General features: G+C 44.8%; 1 protein-coding gene across 2 annotated transcripts in view; it reads left to right on the top strand.

The window, feature by feature from the left end:
- Positions 1–26443, top strand: part of FBXW7 (F-box and WD repeat domain containing 7) — a 122485-nt gene that overhangs the window by 33410 nt on the left and 62632 nt on the right. For both annotated transcript variants that reach the window (XM_083631172.1, XM_083631173.1), the window contains exon 2: positions 16836–17411. In XM_083631172.1, the coding sequence (XP_083487298.1) occupies positions 16905–17411 (507 nt within the window). In that variant the 5' untranslated portion in view covers positions 16836–16904. The remainder of the gene's footprint in view (positions 1–16835; positions 17412–26443) is intronic.

The following is a 26443-nucleotide window of genomic DNA, read 5'->3' on the forward strand; positions in this document are numbered from 1 at the left end:
GAATGTACTTTCCAGCTTTGAACTCTTCCCATTTCTGTCCCAGAATCTGCCTCATATTTCCTGTTTCTTGCCTCAGTATATTTTTTTACTTTTTTTTTGTCTCTGTGTTTGTTATTTTCTATTTCATATTATTACAGTTGAAGTCTAGAAAACTAACTTGATGGGAGAAAAGTTTAATCGAATTACACTGTTTAGTATCTCTCTGCTTTACCGATGTCCTCCCACAATGGACTTTTGAAAATTTATATGACTGGATGTATATGACATGAACAGTATGGGTGATATCCAATATTAGTCGTTCTCAGAATAGACCCATTGAAATAGAAATCAAAATAGCTCAAGCCCATTCATTTTAATGGGCCTCCTTGGAATATGCCTTGAATGGATATCACTCTCTATTTGAATTCGTATATAGCTAAACAGCAATATCCATATCCAAGGGGAAAGTATTAGTAGGTTTGCTGTGTATAAAAAAAAAAATCTTGAGGAAAGAGGTAGCATGAAAATAGGCATGTAAGGATTGATGTGCTCAGTGGCAAGGAATGCTGCCTAACTGTTCAGGAGGGGTAAGTGTGGAATAAAGTGGTTTACTTGGAAGAGGCTTTCTGATTTGAAATCCTGACAGGTTACAGGTCTATTTGCTGAAGTATAATGTCCAGATTAAATCACCACATTTCTATAGCAGCAATTCATAATGCATTACAGAACAAAATACTTTGATAACATAACATTTACTTTTTAATTTAATATTATTTATCACTAGAAAGCAAATAGTTGTTGGCATCCATCTGTCTTGAGAGACAATGGAGTGTGCCTCCGGGGGTGAAGTCAAACCGCTGGAGCTGTGCCATCCTGCCTGCTTTTGCTGCAGAGCAAAACTTGTAATGGCTGCTTGCACATTATTATTTTTTTCTTCTGTGTTAGCAGCATTGAAGTGACCTGTCTTCACATGCTGGGAAGTCCCTAACTCACCAAGGGTTTGAAACTCATTGGCTACCCTCTCCTGTGGGAAGTGCTACGGTGGGTCAGTGAGTTGTGAAAGACTTACTGTATGTACAACAGGTCCTGCCAACCTAGCAGTTCAAAAGCACGCAAAAGTGCAAGTAGATAAATAGGTACCGCTCCAGCGGGAAGGTAAACAGCGTTTCTGTGCGCTGCTCTGGTTCGCCAGAAGCGGCCTAGTCATGCTGGTCACATGACCCAGAAGCTGTACGCCGGCTCCCGCGGCCAGTAAAGCGAGATGAGCGCCGCAACCCCAGAGTCGGCCACGAATGGACCTAATGGTCAGGGGTCCCTTTACCTTTACCTATGTACATCAGGAATGGGCATAAGGCAGATTGGGATCTACTGGTAGGCTTCTGAGCGATTTGCAGTTGTTCCAAAAGGATTCTGATTCCCAATTGTTTAATAGTAGACATAAAAGAGCCTCTTTCTTGTTGCTAAATTAGACTGCTTAAGTGAAGAAAGTTTGGGGTGACGCGGGAGAGAGAAATCAGGAGCTAATTTTTTGTGAGATAAGACTGTGAACTCAGTTCTGTACTGAAAACAATTTCCTGAGCTGAGCTTGGTACTCTTAAAATTAATTATGCTCGCACTTGGCTTGGATCCATTGGATCTGCCTATAGGATAGGTATGAGGAAGTGGAGTTGGGAGTCCAGCAGCATCTGGAAGAAAACAGGTTCCCATAGGATTTTAAAGTTCCTATTCTGGTTTGACGTTCTTTATCCCTCCAGTGCAGGTGAAGGTAGTTGATTGATGAAGAACTAGCAAACATTTTCCCTAGAAAATTTCATGTGGTGAACAAATTGATTAAAAGAATCAAAGTGAATAGTAGAAATGGACATCCATATGCTAGAGATACATAGAAGTGCCACATCCTCTTCTTAATTGCATGCAAAGCAAGTGGAGTTGGTCTTTTCAGTTGTACTGCATGCTGCTACTAATCTTAACTGCTCATATCTGGTTGTACAGGTTTATGTTGGCAGCTGTCTGGGCGGTGTGTACCTTATTTCCGCTGTCTCAACCCAGTCTCTCTCTCTCTCTGTGCCAATTTCTGTGCCTTGCGATTCATCTTCTAAAATTATGAATTTTAATAAAAAATGAAATATATTCCACATCCAGCCCAGTCGTATTTAACTTTCACATAATGGCTAATATGTCAAATACTCACTTCAATTCACCCATATAATATGGGGCATATTAAAACTGACTTGGATTACAGGGTTGTGGCAAGGATTACAACTAGATATTGCATGTGAAGTTTGTTAGACATTTGAAAGTGCAATATTGCAATTATTCATTAGTAAATCAGTACCGTAGTAGCTAAGAGTGACCACCTTGTAATTATCTTAGGCTTCTTTTGAAAGGGGCAGTTCTTAATTCAGTTCATATTTTCCCCCAGTTAACTGTAGTTAATTCTCAGTAGAAGGTAACCTTTTATTCATGTTGCAAATCTAGGGGATAATGCATAATAAAGGACGTTACATGTGCTTATGTTGCAGCAGAATTCCAGTAGACTTCGTCTATGCTGCCTTCCTTCCCACCCCTTTATGAGGGTATATACATTTCTTCTCCTGCAATACTGAACACACAGAATTCACAGAAGGACCTCAGTAAGCTCTGTATAACCCTAGTAGCTCCCCTGACATCACATACACATGGGGAAGGTAGTGATTTTTTAAAAAAAATATAGACCCTTAATTCAAAGAGATATTGTCATAGCTAGCTATAATTAAGAGGGAGAGAGATAACACTTAGTAGATGTAGCTTTCAGCTTTTTGCCAGACAAAAATCTAAATTATGGAACTTTTTTGGGGGGTGGGGAGTTTTAGACCCATCTCTTTTATCAACCCTTCTTTTTATGGGCCATCTTTTTGATGGGTTGTAAGAAGGAAACCTGACATAGTTTTAATAATTTTCTGCTTAGATTCCTCTCCCCCACCCCCCAGGATTACTTTTCAGGTCCCCCCTGTGTAAGTGCTATGTTTGCTTTACCAGCCTCACATATAAGCACTGGCCTAGAAGCAACCAGTAATTTAATGTAGGCTGGTAGAGTAGAAATTGGAAGGGACTTATGCCTTCTCTGCACCCAGCATAGAAGCCAAGTGAGTTGTTAGAGAAGAGAAGCCCCCTCCTCTATGCCTGCAATAGAAATGCAAATCTCAGTCTCTCTGCCAGCCCCCAACATCCCAATATAAAATAAAAATAAAATCACAGGCTAGTAACCCTTGTGGCCTTATTTACAAGTCTGACCTCTTTGAGAACTGAAGCTACTGCATTCTTTCAGAGTCCTTTCCTGTTGGATTCCTCCTTATTTTTATTTGCTTTTAACTTTCTTGCACTCCAATCCCCCAAGTTTCTGTGTAGTTTCAGAACTTTGGAAGGGGCAGTATTTTATTTAAGAATACTTTCACTTGCTTTCCAGAATAAAAGCTATATTCGTCTGTTGAACTCTCTCTTAAAAAACCCCCAAACATCAATTCTCTGTATATTTATTTGAAAGCAACCCCATTCAGCTTCTGAATAGGTAGACATAGGATTTGGAATTGCAATCCAAGTCAGCCATAGTGCTGTTATTTTTAATAAAATTCATCAATGAATGTATGTTTTGAGTTTCTTTAATGCATTTATAGCTCCAAATTCATAAAATTGACTGGGAGAATGTAACAGAAAGCATGATACTATTGAATATGGAATTCCCCCTCTGCTGCAAGCTGTTGTTCTTTGTTATTTCAAGGACCTGGTACTCAAAGAACATCATGATTTTATTGGCATCTTTTGACAGCAGACTTATCATTGAATAAGAAATACTGTGCAGTTACAAGGCTGGAATGCCGTGCCTTAAGACTATGTGTTTCTTATATTCATTAAAAAGAATAAGAAGTTTGAGTATGGATCGTTGTCCTGTGGGTACTTCTGTGCTCCCATTATCCTGGAGCTCAGTGAAGTGCTCCCCACTTGCAAGCTGGCACTCTTGGGGGAGAAAGACAAATAGATTGTTATATGGGGGGCATGCAGACTTGCTTTTCTTTGTAAATAAATGGGCTGCCCATGGAGGAAAGTGTCTGAACTTGGTGATGCGTACAGTTCTAAAATGAACTGTTCTCACATTTTTTTATCCAAGGAGCTTGATAAAATCCAACTAGTTTTTTAAGTTTAATATTATTTTTCATGTCTTAATAGATTCAATATTGTTTGCCTTATAATTGTATTTCCCGTAGTAAAGGTTAAAGGTAAAGGGACCCCTGACCGTTAGTTGCGGACGACTCTGGGGTTGCGGCGCTCATCTCGCTTTATTGGCCGAGGGAGCCAGCGTACAGCTTCCGGGTCATGTGGCCAGCATGACCAAGCCGCTTCTGGCAAACCAGAGCAGCGCACAGAAATGCCATTTACCTTCCCGCCGAGCGGTACCTATTTATCTACTTGCACTTTCAACGTGCTTTCAAACTGCTATGTTGGCAGGAGCAGGGACCAAGCAACAGGAGCTCACCCCGTCGCAGGGATTCGAACCGCCGACCTTCTGATCGGCAAGCCCTAGGCTCTGTGGTTTAATCCACAGCGCCACCCGCGTCCCCTTTCCCATAGTAAATTAGTAGAAATACAAGTTTTACTCAGGTAAGGTTTTAAAAGTGTCTTCTAGTTCCTGGGTTAATTAGGAATGTCAAATCATATAACAGTAAACGCCCAACTCCTAGATGAAGCCAGTCCTAGACTTCTATAGCACACGGAAGAGCTAAGAACCCTCCTCTGGAAGATCTTGGTGATTGAACCAGGATATAAAGCAGTCCTGAAGGTATGCTGGACTCAAGGTGTTCAGGACTTTGTATATTAACACAAGAACCTTGATTCTGACCCAGTGAGCCAGGGTGCATGCTTTAGCAGAGATGTTGCCTGCTGTTGGCCATTTGGTCCCATCAGCAGTCTGTCTGCTGCATTCTGTAGTAGAGAGAGTAGCTTCCACGTCACATTTAAGGGCAGTCCCACACACAGTGCATATTGTAGTAATCCAGCCTCAAGGTTACCAATGGTACCAAACTACAAAGACCCAGGTTGTCCCAGTTTCAACAGTGACTATTTCAAGAGCATTTTCGGGTTTTACCATTTGGGAACGTAGGGAATATAATACCCCCAAATTCTTTGCACAAATTGCCCACAAATGTACAAATTCAGATTGTCTGTAGCAAGTCAGCATTTGGTGAATTACACTGCCAACAACTTTAATGCATTATGTGTATACATTTCATTTGTAGAGCACTTAAGCGCGAACAAAATGAAAACTGAAATTTTTAAAATAAATGTTAACCAAAGGTTATATCAACATGAGTTGACTTCCAAGGTGGATGTCCCCTGTGGAGCAGATTTTGAGGATTTGGTGACGTGGGCTTCAGAGGTGGGGAGAGGACAGGGAACTCTCCTTGCACAAGCAGAAGTGTCTTCTGCTTGCCTAGTGACAGCATTGGTCACAACTTCATATTTCTAACCTCAATCCTCCAACTCGAAGACCATTCTTCAATGTAATACTTTTGTCAGCGCCAGTTTCCCATTTATGTCGATGGCTTTTGAGTATCCTGTGTTTTATCTCAGTTGCAGTTGATTACCGGTTTTTTTCCTGTTAAACCTTTGAGATCAACACTGAAACATTGTCATGAGAAGATATGGATGTTTTATGTAATAAAGAGCAAATAATATCCCTGCTTAAAAATACTGAAACAGGTTGTCTCTACCTGTCCCCTTGATCACCTTTTAATGGGATACCGTAGTACTGTTTGAGATCAAATTTGAAAGTCTGAATAGGTTTGAATTATAGGAATTAGGAAAATGTAATAAAAATGGAAAAGATAGCTTTTATTATTAAAAAGTAATAATAAACTGTAAGTCAGTGGAGACATATCTGAACTTGATAGCAAATTTCTAAAATATGAGGTATTGATTTGATACATCTACTGTCGTACTGCTATCATAGACTAGTTAGAGAGATCCAGTACTACTTGTCCTTCACATGTTGTCTTCATAATAAATCGATCAGGACCCTGAGGATCAGTTCACCCCCTACAATGCTGTAATATGCAGCTGTCCCATACATTGAACCTGGAACCTTGGCATTATGACTACCACGCACTAACCAGCTGAGCTATCCTACCTGCTTTATGTATACTAATTTCTTAGCTTCGGTTCATAATTTTAAAAACTGTTATGAAGTGACAAAATAAATTACTGATGCATGTTTCTCGGCAGATGATCCTAATGGAATGCTGTGCTTTTCAACAAATTTTGTTGACAAGTAACTTTTTCCGTTTCGCTTTTAGCATGGTTAACTTGTTATACAGAGAAGAGGCTGCCCTCTAGTGGATCAACATGGAAATTCACTTAACATATTTTCTTTTTCAGCTTCCCAACATAACCATATTTGACAATACTGTACTTCTAATCAATGTTGCGATCGGAGTATGTTTTATGTTTAAACTTCACTGTTCCAATACCGTTGTGTGGGCCTGGTGTTTGTGTGTGTGAGAGCTTTCCCATAGCCAAAGGTGCTTCTTCATAGGAGATGGGATGATACCTAACAAGGTAATGATGGTAATGTACCTTAAAGTAAAGGTAAAGGACCCCTGACAGTTAAGTCCAGTCGTGAATGACTCTGGGGTTGTGGCGCTCAACTCGCTTTACTGGCCGAGGGAGCCAACGTTTGTCCGCAGACAGTTTTTCCGGGTCATGTGGCCAGCATGACTAAGCCGCTTCTGGCAAACCAGAGCAGCACACGGAAATGCCGTTTACCTTCCCGCCACAGTGGTACCTATTTATCTACTTGCATTTTGACGTGATTTTGAACTGCTAGGTTGGCAGGAGCAGGGACCGAGCAACGGGAGCTCACCCCGTCATGGGGATTCGAATCGCCAACCTTCTGATTGGCAAGCCCTAGGCTCAGTGGTTTAGACCTCAGTCCCACCCACATACCTTAGAATGTTCCTCATAGATTGGCATGCTAGCTGTGTAATCCTTACAGCAGCCCCTTTAGAGTAGATATGGGGATGATGCTACTGTTGTAGGGGTATGTGTTGTGGTGACCAAGGCTGAGAGAAGTAGGTTTTCTAAGGCCACCTAGTGAACTTGGGACTGAGATGAGAGCTGAACTGGGAGTTTCTAGGTTAGGCTCTCAGCCACTACCCATTATGTTTTATCATCTATGATATTTTTATAAGGAAGGGATGTTGTAAATCAATTAATTCCTTAATTTATCAGTGATCTTCCAATTGTGTTAGTCCTGTTACATATAAAGAACTGATCAGTTAGTTCCACATGTCCCAAAGTCTTTTTGATTTTTGTTTCTTGAACAGCTTCTCCTCCAGAGGCTTTATAGGATCTCTGAAATGGAAGGGAATTGCAAAAGCAGTTTGTGGTATCGTATGGGGAATTAATGTTCACTCTACCTAGATAAGTAGAAGCCCTTACACTAGTTTAAAAATACTTGTTCGGATTATGACCAGAATTCCTTGTAGTTATTCCAAAAGCTGCATACTTAGCCAATAAAAATTATAGCTGCTATTTCATTACTGCTAGTGATATTGGTTAGTCTAAATTATACCTTTGATATAATTTGATAGTAATCGCTCACTTAATGACTAAGCACAGTTCAAGCCATTTCTGTAGCAAATGTGTATATTTATCTGCTTATACTACACAAAACCATATGCTTCTGAGAAATATGTATGTCTGCCATTGCTATTTTTATACGTAGAACTGTGTTTCTTCTGGCACAGTGTATTAAATGAAATTGTGTGAAGTAGATAGTGAATCATCAAAAATATATGGGTTACAAATAGCAGTGGAAATCAATTTTATAGAAATTTTAATTTGAAACTAATCAAATATGTTTCTCAGTCATTGAGTCTTTTTTTGAAAAAAGTGGGTGCAGGTTTCTCACAAGTAATACGGTATGTTTTGTATAGGTATCATACATGAAATCATGGCCTATGTTATGTTATATGTTTGGGGTAAAAATAAAAGAATGTCTCCATCATCGTATCACTCCACACGACTTACAGTCAACATGCTACAGCATGTTTTTTATGATGTTTAAATACATGGTATGCTTCCTTTTTAAAATGACATGGTTTAATTTTAAAAGTAATACTTATACTAATTCCATTACACAGATATTTGGAATGAATTTGTATTTAGCTGAGACTTCTGCATATATAAACATTTTAAAAAGTGCAATCTCTACGCACCTCAGAGGCTTCGTTGCTCTGATCATAATCAGAGCTCTGTTTCTGCCCACCAGCTGACCTAAGATCAGTGCTATGAAGGTAGACAGGAAGGGCAGCTCCTTCGTGCCCAGCATCTGGGTTCTTCACCATAACCTCCAGGTGCATGCTGTTTGTATATAATACTTTAAATGGGTACATGCATCAAATAGAATAACTCCTGCATATCCTTAAGTCCTTAAGGACTTCACACTGGGTAGTCCACTTCTGCTGCTACAGCAGCCTTTGGTTCCAGCAGGGTGGCCGAGGTACTTTGGGAGACTTTTTCCGCTAGCATACTGGCCTCCCTCAGTATTACCAGCTGTGCCTTTTCCTGGACCGCAGTAGCTTGATCACAGTGCTCCATTGGTAACCTCAAGACTTGATTATTGTAACGTTCTTTATGTGGGGCTCTACCCTTGCAGCTGACCCAAAAGCTGCAGTTAGTGCAGAATGTTATGGCCAGACTGCTCACAGGAGCAGGCGACTGGCAGCATGTGACTTCTCTGCTAAGAGATTTGCACAGGTCACCAATTTGCTACTGGGTCAGGTGTGAGGTTCTTGTGTTAATTCACAAAGCCCTGAACAACTTGGGACCAATGTACCTTAAGGACCACCTGCCTCTCTTATGCTCCTCCTTGATCACTGAGATCCTTTGATGGGGCACTTCTTGTAGTTCCTCACACCCCTCAAGTTTGATTGGCCTTTACTAGGGATCAAGCCTTTAGTGTGGCAGGCCATGTGCTGCGGACGGAACTCCTTGCCAGTAAAAGTTCAGAAATCACTCCTGCCTTCTTTCAGACATTGCCCCTGTTATTTAAAAAGGTAAAGGTACCCCTGCCCATACGGGCCAGTTGTGTCCGACTCTAGGGTTGTGTGCCCATCTCACTTAAGAGGCCGGGGGCCAGCGCTGTCCGCAGACACTTCCGGGTCACGTGGCCAGCGTGACAAGCTGCATCTGGCGAGCCAGCGCAGCACACGGAATGCCGTTTACCTTCCCGCTGGTAAGCGGTCCCTATTTATCTACTTGCACCCGGGGGTGCTTTCGAACTGCTAGGTTGGCAGGCGCTGGGACCGAGCAACGGGAGCGCACCCCGCCGCGGGGATTCGAACCGCCGACCTGACGATCGGCAAGTCCTAGGCGCTGAGGTTTTACCCACAGCGCTACCCGCGTCCCTGTTATTTAGACAGGCCTTTAAAATATGAAATGTGTAAAATGTATTTATGGACTTTTTCTGTTGTTTCATTGATGTTTTAGTTGGTATTGTAAGTTTTGGTATAGTGCTCACTGCCATGTTGTATTTCTACAAAAATGTGATCTAGAAATGTCTGATTGATCAATTAATGAATGACATCTACTCTAATTTAGCAGCTTGAGTTCTTATAAACAGCCCCCCAAATACCATTTTAAAATGCAGTTGTCAGGGGTTCAGGAGCAGAAGGGACGGATGGAGAGGAATCGGAGGGAGAAGTTAGCGACGAGAGCCGACCAAGGTCCCTAAGTCTCTCCAGCGAATCGGAGGATTCACAGAAAGGGGCTCCCGTGGGCAGAGCTGGGGGGTTGCCAAGAGGGGCACCTCAGGAAGGAGGGACCAGAGGGGATTCAGAGAGCAGCAGCTGGAGATCCGGACCAGCTACCCCACCGGAGAGCAGCAGCTGGAAATCCGGACCAGCTACGCCACCAGAGAGCAGCAGGGGGGAGGAGTTCCAGGCACCAGCGACAGGCAGCTCTCCGGCAGCAGCCACGCCTGCGTCGGAGAGCGAGGAAACGGTAGGGAGGAGGGTCGGAGACAGCGCGCGCGCGCCAAGTTCAAATGTAACAGAGGGAGGCGCAATGAGCAGCCCGGAAAGGGAGCCAGGTCCTAAAGCCCGCCGAAGGGAGGGGGAGGAATCCGAAGGGTCCGCATCCGAGGCATCCAGGAAGGAAGGAACCCCGGGGGGTGGTAGGACCCAGAGGCGAAAGGAGAGACGCAAAAGGTGGAGCAAGGCTAGGGTCTTGAACTGGTGTACAGGAGGCGGAGATTCAGATGGGACTTCGCCGATCTAGGGAATAGACGTAGAGACGCACGCTAAGATTTGGAAATGGAAACTATACTTCAATAAAGACTTTATACCGTTCTACCGGCTAGCGTTGGTCCTTTGTGAGCCGGGACCTAGAGGCAGTCTCTGACAGTAAGTCCCATCTCACAAAGTTTTCATCAGTTCTCTTTGACTCAAGCGACGTGTGGGGAGCGAAGCAGGGAGGAAAGAGGACTGGTGCCTTGGGAGCTCACAAGAGTCAAGCGACATGTCTACTGAAGAGCAAATTGCTTCCCTGCAAGAAGCGGTAACGCAGCTCAGCGCAGAGATACTCGCCTCCAGGAAAAGAGAGGATGAAGCGGCTGCTGCATGCCGAGATCTCCAAGCCAGGTTGGACGTGCTTACTAAGCAGGCACAAGCGGGGTCCAGATCCGAGGGGATCGGGTTGGGGAGGAGAGGAGGCAGCATTGTATCTCACTTCGATGGGAATTTACAGCAGTACCCCAATTTCCGAGCAGACGTGCAGTTTGCGCTGAAACTGCTGGAAAAAGAGTTTAGAGATGAGCAGGAAAAAGTGGGGTTTATCTTGTCTCATTTGCATGGAGACGCGAAAGCATGTCTGCGCAATCTGTGGAGAGATATGGACCCAGCGCTCCAGAGTTCAGCTGCATTCATTAAAGCGATGGATTCTTGCTTTCTATCGAAAATAGACATTGACATTGCCCGTAAGGACATATTTGGGCTGAGACAAGGGAAAGCCAGCGTGAGGCAGTATCACTCCCGCTTTTTTGCATTGGTCAATGCCTTGGGGTGGGACAAGGATTCCCCCCCCGTTAGAGATCTTTATTGGGAAGGATTGAACCCCCAAATCAAGGATGAGATAGCGCGGGGGGAGAGACCCAAAAGCACCCAGGAAGTGGTGGACAGATCGCTCGCAGTGGGGGTGAGGCTGGAGGACCGCCCATGGGACAGAGAAGAAGGGCGTTGGGGACGCACACCAGCCAGAGCGCCCTCCCTCTTGCCCAGGGATGTCGCGCGTGCGCAATCAACGCCTCCGCAAGCAGGGGGGGAGGAGCCAATGGAGATCGGCGGTGCTAGAGCTCAATCAGCCACCAGAGCCTTAACACCGGGAGCAGTCAAAACAAAGCAGCCTAGAGGGAACAGGAAGTGTTACATCTGTGAAAGTCCTAAGCACATGGCGAAAGAGTGTCCCCAGAGGCTCCACAAGCACACTGCAGCTTCAATGACAGTAATGGGAGCAACTCAGCAAAGTGAACCACAGCAGGGAAACGAAGGAGTCTGGCTGGAAACAGAAGCACTGGGGGCCAGCCAGGCGAGTCAGTAAAGAAGTCCCCAGAGATTTTGAAGCCCACGGATCCCCTCCCGCCCAAACCAGTGGTGCAGCTCACCGCATCGCTCCAGCTGCCCAGTGGTCTCACTTTAGAAGTGCCGATTACGATTGACTCTGGCAGTAATGCGGACTTTATCGCACTGGAATTCCTTCAACAACACAACATAGCGCTACTGCCAGCCACACTGCCCCTGAACGTTGTCACAGTGGATGGCAGGGAACTGCTAGGGGGGCAGGTGGTACAGCAGACACCACCTATGGTGATGCAAATTGGGAATCACCGAGAAGTAATCAGCTTCAACGTCACCCAATTGTCGGACACGCCAGTAGTTCTGGGAATGAGTTGGCTACACAGGCACAGCCCAGCATTGGCATGGTACCAACGCCAACTGACTTTTGGCTCCTCCTACTGTGCGGAACACTGCATTCTGCCTAGACCAGAAGGGGAGGAGGATGACCCACAGTTACATTTGGGCACGCTGCAAGCAGTACCTCTCAAGTATTCTGAATTTTTGGAGGTGTTCTGCGAGAAGGAAGCGGACAAGCTACCCCCCCACAGACCCTATGACTGCAAGATTGATCTCCTGCCGGGGGCGACGCTGCCAACAGGGAAACTGTATTCCATGTCTGAGGATGAACGGCAGGAACTTAGGGAGTTCATAGACCACAATTTGAAGCGCGGGTTCATCCGGGAGTCGAAAGCTGTAGGGGGCAGCCCAGTATTCTTTGTGAAGAAGCGAGACACGCCCCAGAAGAGGCTTGTAGTGGACTTTCGAATTTTGAACTCGAAAACCAAGCCCTCGTCCTTCCCCATGCCCAAAATAGACGACCTGCTCGCGACGGTAAGGAAAGGACGCGTTTTCACCAAGTTGGATCTGCGAGGCGCGTACAACCTGATTCGTGTGCGGGAGGGCGACGAGTGGAAGACGGCCATGTTCACACCACTGGGCACCTACGAATACAGAGTTATGCCCTTCGGATTACAAAATGGCTCTCACTGTTTTCAAGCCTTTATGCATCACGTGTTGGCGGGACTCCTTTACAAGAAGTGCGTATGCTTCCTGGACGACATCCTGATATTTTCTGAGTCGCGAGAGGCGCACGAGAGGGATGTCAGGGAAGTTCTGCAGAGACTAAAGGAGCACAGGCTGTACGCCAAGCTGGAGAAGTGCCAGTTCGACGTGACGGAGGTGGATTTCCTGGGCTATAAACTGTCGGACAAGGGGCTCGCCATGGACAGCGCCAAGGTTCGCTCAGTATTGGACTGGAAAAGCCCGCGCAATCGGAAGGAGGTCCAGCGGTTTGTCGGCTTTGCCAACTTTTATCGCAAGTTCATCAAGGGGTTCGCTATGCAAACGGCGGCCATCACCGACACGCTCAGCTCCAAGAAGAAGAAGTTTCTCTGGACGGAGGAAGCGGAGCAGTCCTTTCAGAAACTCAAGCGTCTCTTCGCGTCCGAGGAGCAGCTGCTGCATGTGAATCCCAGCAGACCAATGAGGGTGGAGACAGACGCCTCAGACAGAGCCGTGGGAGCTGTACTGTTGCAACAAGACCAGCAGGGGGACTGGAGGCCGTGCGCCTTCTACTCAAGGAAGCTCAGCAAGTCGGAGCAGAATTACACCATCTGGGACAGGGAGTTGCTAGCCATCCATGCAGCGTTCAAGGCGTGGCGGCACTTCCTTATCGGAGCCAGACACACAGTGCAGGTCCGCACGGACCACAAGAATCTAGAGTACTGGCGCACGGCGAGGTTCCTGAATCAGAGGCACATTAGATGGGCAGAGTTCTTCGCGGACTTCGACTTCAGGATAGAGTACATCCCGGGTGACAACAACATCATGGCGGATGCCTTGTCCAGAAAGCCGCAATACCTCGAGGAGGAGGCACCGTCGGCAGCCAAGCACATTTTCGCACCGGAAGCGTGGGCTTGCGCTTCGGCGACCGTGGATCTGGACGCCGTACGTCGAGCGTTGCAGGAGGACCCCTTCGCGCAAGCCAAGATGGAGGAGGTGCACAAGGGCACGGTGAAGGACGACGAGTTCCAGATCAGAGACGGGTTGCTCATCCGCAAGGGAGCACTCTACGTGCCGGGGAATGACCTCCGCGCGAGGGTGCTGCAGCAGCTACACGACGCCCCCACTGCCGGGCACTTTGGCAGAGAAAAGACTGTAGAACTAGTGACCAGAGACTTTTGGTGGCCCAAGATGCGGGGGGAAGTAGCAGACTACGTCTCGAGATGCGACACCTGCCAAAGAGCCAAGTCAGTGCACAAACCGCCGGCGGGATTGCTGGAACCGTTGCAGACGCCGTCTGAGCCGTGGGAACGGGTGGCCCTGGACTTTGTCACGGATCTGCCCAGTTCGAGGGGAAAGACGGCAGTGCTTGTGGTGGTGGACATGTTTACCAAGATGGCACACTTCATCCCGTGTGCGAAGGTGGCCACGGCAGAACAGACCGCCAGGCTGTTCATAGACCACGTGTTTAAGGTCCACGGTCTGCCACGATCTATTCTATCCGACCGGGGGCGGCAGTTCATCTCGAACTTCTGGCAAAAGTTGATGGGCATCCTGAACGTCAAGATCAATCTAGCGTCGGCGAGACACCCGCAGACCAACGGACAAGCGGAGAGGGTCAACGCCATCATGCAGCAGTACCTGAGATGCTACGCCAATCAGCAGCCTAACACGTGGGTGGACTACCTGCCCCTCGCAGAGTTCGCTTACAACAATACGAAGCACGTGTCGACGGGGGTGACGCCGTTCTTCGCCAACAACGGGAGGCATCCCAGAACCTTCCCAGGTTTAGAGAGAGTGGGGGAGGGGGAGCCGCAGGCAGCGGAAGACTTAGCGTCAGAGTTGCAGGAAGTCCACGAACAGCTTAGGAGGCAGTTGGAACTGGCCAAGCACGCATACAAACTGCAGGCTGACAGACACAGGAGAGTAGGGGAAGACATACAGGTGGGAGATTGGGTCTGGTTAGCAGCGCAAGCAGTGCCGACCAAATCGTTGGCCAAGAAGAAGCTAGGGCATAAGCAGCTAGGGCCTTACCAAGTCCAGGCACAGGTCAATCCAGTGGCCTTCCGGTTAGCGCTTCCGGAGGGTTCCAGAATGCATCCGGTGTTCCATAGATCGGTGCTCACGCCCTACAAAGCACCGCATAGATTTCAGGAGCCAGGCACAGCACCAGATCCGCCCAGAGAAGGACCCAGGGAAGGGGGGTCGCCAAGAGGGGAGCGCATCAACGAAGCCACAGAGATTTTAGACTCGAGATGGGGGGAAGAGGGAGTAGAATACCTTCTTGCCAGAGAGGATACCCCGGCCAGCGCCAACAGTTGGGTGCCGGGCTATGCCTTGGACGAGCCCCTTCTCAAGGAAGAGTTCCATGCCATTTTCCCACACAGGCCCATGCCAGCCGAGTATTTCGACGACTGGCTCTTCACACCCACACTTTCAGGCAGCACGTTCCAGGGGTTCGACTCGGACGAGGAGACGGCACCACACATACGCTCTCCGGAGGGTTCAACCTCGGGTTCTGCCTCAGACCGCTCCTATTGGTGGGATACTCAACCAGAGGAGCAGTGGCGCAGGAAGTGGCTGGGGGGTCCCTGGCAGGCATCACCCTCAGAGGGGAACGGGGGAGAGATGGACATGGACGTGTTGGGGGAGGACGTGGGATTTGAACACGAAGGCAGGGAGATGGAAGCAGAGGAGATCGACGTCGACGAGCGCACGGAGGACGAGCCAGACCTGCCCGATGTGATGTACGACACGGGGGAAGAACTGTATCCGGCACTCACCCCCGCCACGACGGAGCACCCAGAACCCACACCGGAAGGAGGGGAGGGGGGAAGGGGGGGCTTCGAGGGGGGGATGGATGTCAGGGGTTCAGGAGCAGAAGGGACGGATGGAGAGGAATCGGAGGGAGAAGTTAGCGACGAGAGCCGACCAAGGTCCCTAAGTCTCTCCAGCGAATCGGAGGATTCACAGAAAGGGGCTCCCGTGGGCAGAGCTGGGGGGTTGCCAAGAGGGGCACCTCAGGAAGGAGGGACCAGAGGGGATTCAGAGAGCAGCAGCTGGAGATCCGGACCAGCTACCCCACCGGAGAGCAGCAGCTGGAAATCCGGACCAGCTACGCCACCAGAGAGCAGCAGGGGGGAGGAGTTCCAGGCACCAGCGACAGGCAGCTCTCCGGCAGCAGCCACGCCTGCGTCGGAGAGCGAGGAAACGGTAGGGAGGAGGGTCGGAGACAGCGCGCGCGCGCCAAGTTCAAATGTAACAGAGGGAGGCGCAATGAGCAGCCCGGAAAGGGAGCCAGGTCCTAAAGCCCGCCGAAGGGAGGGGGAGGAATCCGAAGGGTCCGCATCCGAGGCATCCAGGAAGGAAGGAACCCCGGGGGGTGGTAGGACCCAGAGGCGAAAGGAGAGACGCAAAAGGTGGAGCAAGGCTAGGGTCTTGAACTGGTGTACAGGAGGCGGAGATTCAGATGGGACTTCGCCGATCTAGGGAATAGACGTAGAGACGCACGCTAAGATTTGGAAATGGAAACTATACTTCAATAAAGACTTTATACCGTTCTACCGGCTAGCGTTGGTCCTTTGTGAGCCGGGACCTAGAGGCAGTCTCTGACAGCAGTCTTTTTGGGTTATATTTTGTATCCAAAAGAATAGCCACTGGTTTGTTTTTCACATTGAGGACCTTTTGCGTGTTTTCATCTTGTCATCAACAACTTTGCCTAAGATACATTGTCAAATGAAATAATTAGCATAATTGTGGAAAGCACATTCTCTCTAACCGGTTATGAAGGAAATTAATTTTTAGAAGAAACTTTTCAGAGACAATCAATTTCTTTTTCTATATTGCTTTCATTATAATTGGCACTGCCCAGGGTGCCTAACTTAGGTTTTATGGACCACAAAAACTTTATTATATTAATGGGGCCATTTAGTGCTCAGTGTTCATATTCTTTCCCCCCTCCATCTTGACACTTGGAGTTAATCTAAAGGTATAAAACTAATTACTTACTATAAAATGCATAAAAAGAGGGCTTAATTTGGTATTGGAATGGCCATATTACAGCTTCAGGTTTAAAATAAGGCTTCCATGCTGGGCTTAGAACTGTTCTTGAGTCAGGGCAATACGTGAAACCCAGCTCTGTATAAATAACCGATACGCTGATAAAAGTGTCTAATCTTTGTTCTCTACCTCTTCTTTTTTTCTTCTCAGAATGTGAAAACATTTGCATCTTCAGATAGTCTAGCAAAGGTCCAAGAAGTAGCAAGCTGGCTTTTGGAAATGAATCAAGAACTGCTGTCTGTCGGCAGTAAGAGACGACGAACTGGTGGGTCTATTCGAGGTAATGCTTCCTCAAGCCAAGTCGATGAAGAGCAGATGAATCGAGTGGTAGAGGAGGAGCAACAGCAGCAGCAGCAACAATTACGGCAACAAGAGGAAGCGCACGCGGCAAGGAATGGGGAAATAGGTGGTGGGGAGCCTGGACTTTGCCACAGAAATGAGTCCCAGCAAGAACAATTAGAAGAAAACAACAACAGATTTATTGCAGTGGATGAAGAATATTCTGGTAACCAAGAAGAGGAGGAAGAAGATGAACATGCTGGTGAACAAGAGGAGGAGGAGATGGAGGAAGAGGAAGAAATGGACCAGGACAGTGATGATTTTGATCAATCTGATGAAAGCAGCAGAGATGATGAACGCACTAATAGTAATACTGTCACAAACTCAAATAGTATCATGGACTTAGCAATACATCAGCAGTCATCTCCATTCTACATAAAGTCAAAGGTGAGTAATTTAAAGTAATTTTAAGCAAAGCACTGAGGCATAGAGATTTTTTTTAATAAGAATTAAGCAATTAATATATATTACTAGAATAATGCACTCCTATGAAGCTACTGATTTACCATGAAGGCTTTATACCAGCGTTCACGTATTTTTCTTATTTATTGTGAAAGAAAAAAATTATACTACTCTACCACTAAGCACTAAGTTCAAAGCACTAAGGCATTGGGATCCTTCTGTGCTCTGCTCTTACAGTTGCTCTAAGAAGCACTTAATAATAATAATAATAAATAAATTTTATTTATATCCCGCCCTCCCCAGCCGAAGCCGGCCTCAGGGTGGCTAACAACAATAAAATAGTACAACATTCTAAAATCATTTCATTATAAAATTAATTCAAATCAAATTGATGGCAACCATTAGGCTAAAGTTCTGTGAAGATTGCCAAAGGAGGGAGTCAGGCTGTGCCCTGACCAAAGGCCTGGTGGAACAGCTGTCTTGCAGGCCCTGCGGAAAGATGTCAAGTCCCGCAGGGCCCTAGTCTCTTGTGACAGAGTGTTCCACCAGATTGGAGCCACAGCCGAAAAAGCCCTGGCTCTAGTTGAGCCTTTGCTATTTTTTCCCCTTCAAAGCACATGAAATGGAATTTGTTAGTTGTGTATAATGTTTTGTACATATTTGCCAAAATAGTATGTATTAGCATTTTTTTTACAAGAAACTCCTTAAAATATGTACCAGAAGGCAAGGTGCTGATAAACATGAATAGGTAATCAAAAAAGTTCTTTCCTTTTTTAACTGCAGCATGCCTGTCAGCTTTCTAGGCTAAGAAATGTTTGCCATCATACAAGTTCCAATATTTCTGTCTTACTTATATGCTGACAACTGACAACAGTTTTCTAGTGGATTCCATTCTTCGTAAGTGTAAGCAGAGTAAGAAGTCAGGTAGAAAAATCTGTGAGTGCGTTGAATATTGAGATCCGTACTTGTCCAATAAGTTTTCTTCAAGAGGGATGTATGATGTGCAGGTTTATCCTCATTGCGTTCAATTGGTCACTGGATTTTGGATCACCATAAAGTAATTTTCACACATTCAAAGAAAATTTGTACTACTACAATTCACACATGCACCTGCTGCTCTTAGTAGTAAGCCATTCTTTTCTCTAGGTTGTAACCACAAGTGCTGCTTTTTGCCCTATGGCTGGTTGTACAAATATCAACTCAGACCAGAAAATACCCTCATGCCCTTTCTATGAGTGGAAACAGAACACTCGTGTACATAAGAGCATATTCTTAATTTTTTTTGTGGGCAGCTGGCTACATTAGAAGCGGCATATGATTCTCCCTTATGCTGCTTTTGACCTGCTGCCACTGCTGCACTTGGTAAATGTTGAAATGTGTCCTGACAATGGCAGTGTCACATGGCAGGTCAAAGTAGTATACACGATAGCTGTGTGCTGCTTCCCACCTAGCTGACTTCCCCATGCAACGTGAGAATGTACATGCTTTTGTAGTCCTCTACAACTATTCAGGGGGGTCTAGGATGCTGCCTCCACCTGCCTCTTCTCATCTACTGTTGTATTGAGGAAAATGCAGGAAAATCTTTCTGGACGCTGGTGAGGATGGGGAGACACAAACCCACCTTCCACCTTTCACTACCTTTAGCCAGTTAGTTGCAGACCAGAGCCATAAATCAATGAGGGCTGTAGATCTAACAATTGGACTGGGACTTCTGGAAATTGGGCTTTTCTCCCACCCAAGACTGAAGCATCTCTTACTAACAACTCTTCCACTGATGAATCATCATCCTGATTGGTCTACTGCAGAGACACACACTAAGATGAATAACCTCAGTGATTCTCAGACTTGATCTTTGCTTTCTCAAAATTGCTTAGGTATTTGGTAGATACCTAATAGCTCTGATGTATAACAGCCTAACTTGTGGCTATTCTAAGTAGGTGTTTTGGGCCTTGTTCTAAAGTAAACGGAGTAGTATTGCTTCCAAAACCCTAGTTTGAATATGGCAGGCATCAACATTTCAGAATAGCTGTTCCCTAGAACGCTGTTTGTACCCAGGTACAGAAGTGACTGCTATAGTTTGTGTGTCTCCATTACACTGAGGTGGCTTTTGGCAGCCATGCTGCACAGTTAGAATCAGGTCTCCATTTGTTTTGTTATCTATAAATTTCTTTATCCATTCGTCTAATAGTTTTCTGTTTTGCTGGCAAGTAGCACCCACAAAGGATCTACACAAATGTTTAGCCTATGTTATAGAAATATAGACTTGTTGAGTTGGAAGGGACCCCAGGGGTCATCTAGTCCAACTCCCTGCAATGCAGGAACTTAACTGAGGCATACATGACAGGTTGCCATCCAACCTCTGCTTAAAAACTTCCAAAGAAGGAGAGCCTACCACTTTCCACTGTCAAACATCTCCTACTGCCAGAAAGGTTTTACATGGCAACCAAAGTGGAAAGGGAGGGCTGGGATTTGCCAGATACTGGAGTTGGCTCCAGAATGAACTCTAGTTGGCTTGGCTTTCTTGATGATTGTAAAATAAAAACACCACTGCTAAGAGTGATAAGCATGCACAGTCACTTGAGAGGACTGGACTGAGGGAAATTTGCATAGATATTCTCAGTTGTATTTCTTGATAGTTTTAACCTGCTGAGCCTCATGCCATTCAGTGGGACTCTCTTACTTCACATTTTGCTTTCCCAGCTTAAATTAGCTTTGCACCCCTTTGCTGAACTAATCTCTTCCCCACCCCCAACATGAATATGGGGTAGATTTTTTGAAATTCATTGCCTGTGTCATCAGTGGCGTAGCGTGGGGGGTGCAGGGGGGGCTGGCCGCACCGGGTGCAACATCTGGGGGGGGCGCTCGCACTCGCAGCTCTCTGCCCCTACCTGGCTCACTCACTCTCTCTCACTGCCTTGCCCCGGGTGCTGACAACCCACGCTACGCCACTGTGTGTCATACATGTTAGCATTCACCACTTCTTAGTATGTTTCAGAGGCTGTGTCCAAGGTAAACACTCAGAGATTAAAGATGAATGTTTTGCTAGTGCCTATGGCTGCAGGATAAATGCAATAAAATTACCTGTATATATTTACCTGCCTAATGTGGAAGATTCTCATGAGTGTTTGTTGATAATGATTTGACCTGACTTTATTTCATTTCTAAGCAAGGAGGAACATGGCCAAGGCCCCCCCCCTCGACCTATGAACAAGTATGGCTGATATAGTGACTTAGGGCATTTGAATACTTTAATTGCCTTCCCTTGATGTAACAGGGTTCATGTTTTGTAACCTTGTTTTGTTTAAGAATTATGTCTGTGCCATAAATAGTTCTAGTTTCAATCTTCCACGCACCTGTGGTTTACTTTGGTTTTATTATATGTTTGTTTGTTCGACAGTGATCTATAACTGTATATGGACTGTGTATATTGCCACAAGATCCTGTTTGATAACATTATATTTGCAGAATCTATTACAACCCTTTTTTTTGAAAATTAATAAAAGTTATATTAAAATCTAAGAGAACCTATGGTAAGGGGAGTGGATGAGTGAGATGATGGCATACATGGTCTGGAAAAGAAATCTCATGAATTTAAAAGCTTACACTGATGACTGGAGAACCTTTTCATTCAGATATTGCTTTGGGGCATGGCAGCATTGGTGTACTTTAGGCAAGAAGGGATCCATAGTGAAAATGCACAACCCTGTAGTACTGTATATGCTATAAACTCGAAACCACTGTAGGGGTAAGTGTGAGGTCTATAACAATGCCTGCAATTTGCTCTGTTGCTAAATAATTAAAGTCCTTCATCTTTAATTCAAATCCATTCTTGCTTTATCCTGTAGCAGTTGCTGCTTTTGTATGCTGCTTTTTCAGTACCAAAGCGGAGCTGAAAGTGGATCACAACAGTTACAGAGTGTCTTTTTTTAAAAGCAAACAACAAATAAAACCATATCAAACAGGTTATGAGCACAATAGGAAAGCAGATTCTAACAATTACATAAACAATACAGTTCCATGGATCTAATAATAACTGAAAAATAATTCATCAGCAATAGTCACCAGATAGCAATAGTCACTGTTGAGTCACCAGTCTGCTACCACTTGTCATAAATCCCTATGTGACGGGTTTCCTTACTCAGTTTCACAGTACAGGCCCGGGCAGCAGCTTCCTTCATAGTTTCAGCCACAAGGGAGGTGGAGCTGGTCAGCTAACACCTCAGCTCTGGATGGATCAGACTATCTACTGCAAGGAGCAGCAAGATCATACAGACTTCTGCCATATTTGACAGAATATCCCTTTAGTGTGGCTTTACTTGCTTCATGCATTGAGGAAAAGAGTTGCCGCTTTCTGCACTATCCTACTTACAGTGGTCTCTACTGTATTTAACTACTTACAACCTCTTTTGTTCTGTCTACTCCTGCCCCTCCCAGCAAATTCTATATAGTACTACATTTTTCATAAGCGTCTAATATCCTATATTGCCAGGAATGGCTAACCACTCCCCCATGTGGTGAGCCACGTAGCTGCAGCCTCTTAGGGAGGAATCTTCCAAATTCTGTCTCACCACAGCGGCTGCTCATTGATCCCTCCTGAGCATGGAGTATATAAAGAGGACGTGCTTTTCATTGAAACTTGTTTGAGCAGCTATATCTACCTGGATTCTCATGTGTGCATGCACATTTTCTTTCTGCTCTTGCTCTTTGGTCCTGACTTGCTGTGGCAGTCCTGCCTCCTAGATTTCTCTTGATTATGACTCCCAGTTTCTGACTCACTTTAGCCCACTGCCTATAGACCAGATCTGACACTTGCTTAATTTTCCTGTAGGCTGTGACAAAGCAGACATGACCTGTATTTGCAGTTGCCCTTCAACCTTCTATTTCCCCACATATTTTGATTTATTAAGCTGTGTGGCAGTGGCTTGGTTCAGATGATTGATCACATTCTGACTTCCTTCCTGGTTTGTTGTCTGTTGTTAAGTCAGAGTTTCTCAGTTTGGACGTAACTTATTACAACCCAGGATCTCTGTGCCAAAGTCGGTGTGTGATGGGAGAGAGGCAGGGAAACTGCTCATTCCCAGTTTCATAACCTGTGTTGCTTAAAATCTTGAATCATTTTCTGAACCAGACCACTGAGTCCAAAGCTTTCTTAAGCTGCTAGTCAGCAGTTTTTAAAAAGGGCAGACACTAGGGACTGATTCAGTGCAAATTTTGAAAGGAATTGTTCCTTGCTCTCCTCACTACAGGAGAAGCGAAGACCAAACAGGAACATCTTGTAGTTAATATAAACATAAGAAGAGCCCTTCTGGATCAAGCCAGATACCAATCTAATCAATCATCCTGTTCTCACAGTGGTCAGCCTATGGAAAGTCTGCAAGCAGGACCTAAGTGCAACAGACTCTCTCTCTGTTTGCGATTCCTAGCAGCTGGCATTGAGACGCATACATACCGTTCTGAATTTCAGTACAGTCATACCTCATGTTACGTTCTTTCAGGCTACGTCCCGCGGCGACCTGGAAGTACCGGAAAGGGTTACTTCCGGGTTTCACCGCTTGCGCATGCGCAAAATGATATCACGCGCATGCGCAGAAGCGGTGAATCACAATCCACGCGTGCACAGACGCGCCGCTGCGGGTTGCGTTCGCAACCAGAGGTACCACTGTAGTATGGTTGTTCCTGCCCCTGGAAGATTTAAGGTTTAATCTTGCAGAGAATTTCCAAAGTGTCTTCTGAACAAGTATTTACAAATAGATTAGGACTCAGCAGTGGGTAACAGGATTCTAGTTAGTCTTGAGGGCAGCACGATACAATTGGGTCAACTAGAGGGTGCTTAAACTAGTGGTGCCATTCTTTGAGTCACATCGCCAAAGTCGGCATGAACTATTTAATCTTAATGTATTTATAATTAATTCCATTTACATAAGAATGCTTCCCGTACCTATTTAGATCACTGAAGCACATAAGAACAAACAAGACAGATCAAGAATTTCAGCCTGCCTCAGACTACCTGCCTTTTTTTGGCAGCTCAAACATTCTTTACTTCGCATATCTTGAGCTATTATTAATAACGCCGCACTCTTTTTCAGCATGCTATTTGCCAGCTGAACAGGATTATGCAGCTTAAACTGCCACTACCGTGTGAATGCCATGTAACAATTGGTTAGTGTGTGTTTTTCCATTTGCTCGCTTATATGTATTATATGGAATATTTCTAGTAAGTCAGATATGCTATCAAAGAACATTAGAAGCTTATGTTATAAAGTGCTTGAACTTTTAAAAATATTTTAAATTTGTAGCACACCTAAAATCCATTGATGCAGTTATGAAAAGGCAAGTAAGTTTCTGCTAAAAATACTGGGTTGAGTCCAATATTGTGTGAGTTCCACTTGTGCAACAGGACTTCCCCTGCCTCTCTGCAGCCTCCTGCTTTTCTGCCAAATCTTTTCTGGAGGGTTTCCTAACCTGTTGGATGCAACCCACTGTTCTTTTCACAAAATGAACTGAACAGTCTGCAGGTGGTTCACCTCCTCCTCGTAAGATTTTCTATGTAGAGTAGTAAGATTTAAGATACGGTAGTACAATTTAGTTAAACTGAATATTTCTGTGTGCTGATGACCTTTCCAGTACATGCTTACATGGCTTACTTAGTGGTGAACAAAGTTTTTCATTTTAGTATTTTAATAGGTAAAATGTGAAAATGGACAGAGCGTTGTACTTGAATTTGGGCTTATCATAGCTGAGCTATAGATACATAAGTAGGGAGGGCTTTAGGCATGTCACATTCTTTGAAACTCAGTTGTCAACATCTTAAATGAGATTACAAGGTGGTAGCTCAGACAGTTAAGCTTGTTGCTTATTAAAGTGCAGTATACATACCTATCTTTTCGTTTCCCTGCATTTGGAGAATGATAAGAATATTTGTTTGGCTGTTTTATGGTATATTTTGTTTGAAAGGTGTACTGGGGTACAAAGATGCAATCTGCCACTGAATTCTTGAAGAGCAGCTGTAGCACTTCTTTAACAGCTGGTACTATCCTGAGACGACCAAAGAGTTATACTTAATCATGAGATAAATCATGTTATAGCTGATAAGGATTGGACTGACATTTCTAGAATGTTTGCAGAATGCAAGACGATCATTGGGATTTGTGTTACATATTTGAAATACTTTCTGAAATATTTAATGGAGGAGGAAGACAAATGTTCATGAAATGTTAATTTGAAAGCAGGTAGGGCAAGTGAAGCAGAAGTTAGGATTTAAAACAACAATACTTCCCTGTTCAAAATATACTCAACAAATGTCTAGCTAATGCATTTTTTAAAACATATACAGTGGAACCTCGGTTTTCTAACATAATCCGTTCCGGAAGACTGTTCAACTTCCAAAACGTTCGGAAACTGAGGCGCAAAGGGCGACCTGCCAGTTCAGTAGAGAAAATTGTGAAAAACAACAGATACATGCAGCGGAAGCCATTCAACTTCCAAGGCGCATTTGGAAATGGAAGCATTTACTTCTGGTTTTTTGGCGTTCAAAAACCGGAACATCCAGTAATGGAGAGGTCCGAAAACCGAGGTACCACTGTACTCTGTTCTCTGCAAATGGAAGTAGTGCCTTGTACAGTTAACAAAGTTGTGCATATTACTGCTTAGATGGTTTTGAAGCCTTTCCCTTTCCCTATGATTCTTCATTTCTATGCCTTATGAAATATAACAGTAGCACAACCCTTCCTGAGGTCATCCAGGGAAGCAGGTGAGTTATAATAAGCAGACCAGTATCATGAAATCTCCAGTGAAAACTGGGACACACAGCTTTGTGATGTACAGTGGTACCTCGGGTTACATACGCTTCAGGTTATAGACTCCGCTAACCCAGAAATAGTACCTCGGGTTAAGAACTTTGCTTCAGGATGAGAACAGAAATCGTGTTCCGGCAGCAGGAGGCCCCATTAGCTAAAGTGGTGCTTCAGGTTAAGAACGGACCTCTGGAACAAATTAAGTACTTAACCCGAGGTACCACTGTATTATTATTCTCATCCTGTGGAATACCTGTTTTAAATCTACTCACTTATCTCCTACCAACAATTACTTCATGTGGGGTGTGTTACTGTTACACTTAATGTGGCACAGAAATGAGAAGCACTTCTGCACTCTGCACATAAATATGTGTAGTGTGGCCCTTAGGCCAGCATGTCTGCCAGGAGCAGTAAAGCAGTCAGGTGCTGCAGAATTTGAAGTGTTTATTAATTAGGGAGTGCAGTGGGTTGCAAATCACATTTAAAAGAACAATTTGCCACCCTGATTTAAGTTAACATTTAATGGCAAACATTTTTTTAAAAACCTTATTTATGAAAAACAACTAACTTCCAGATTGCTTTGTGTATCATAGTAAGTATCTCATAAGAAGCAGTATAAATAATGCTAAATGTTGTAGTGATCACTCTTATCCATTTGAGGGCAGATGCTCACAAGATAAGAGTTCTGTTAAGTTTCACTGTCTCCAGCTTGCAAGTGATATGTTCAGTAATACTTCTCTTCATTGTAAACAACTTTTTACTATATGGTCAGTGAAAATTCCATTTTCATAATAACTTAATTAAAATTTCAGCGACTCCAAGCGAGTTAATTCCAATTTCAATAATGGTCCAGCAATTTCAGTATCAGTTCTCAGCCCATCACCACTTCTTGTTTTTATACACTCTACATAAATTTTGAGTAATGTAATGTATGGGTAACACATCATGACTAGGAATAGCTGTTGCTTTGTACCATCCTTTAAACTCAATATCATTTTTAAATATCTGAGTGAACGGTGATCCAATATTTATTAGTAAGCATAACTAAGATTGCCCTCAGTGCCATTGGAAATTTGCACAAGGATGCTTATTATTCCTAGGCTCTGAGAATATTTCTTCTATGCTTCCTATAAGGAGAGCAGCATGATGCTGGCAGCCCAGCTCAGACCCAAAATTTATAGGATACTGGAAACTGGACCATCAGCCTTCATTCCTCTGATACTT

The sequence above is a fragment of the Podarcis filfolensis genome (assembly GCF_964270895.1).
Source record: "Podarcis filfolensis genome assembly, chromosome: 9".
NCBI classification, from domain to species: domain Eukaryota; kingdom Metazoa; phylum Chordata; class Lepidosauria; order Squamata; family Lacertidae; genus Podarcis; species Podarcis filfolensis.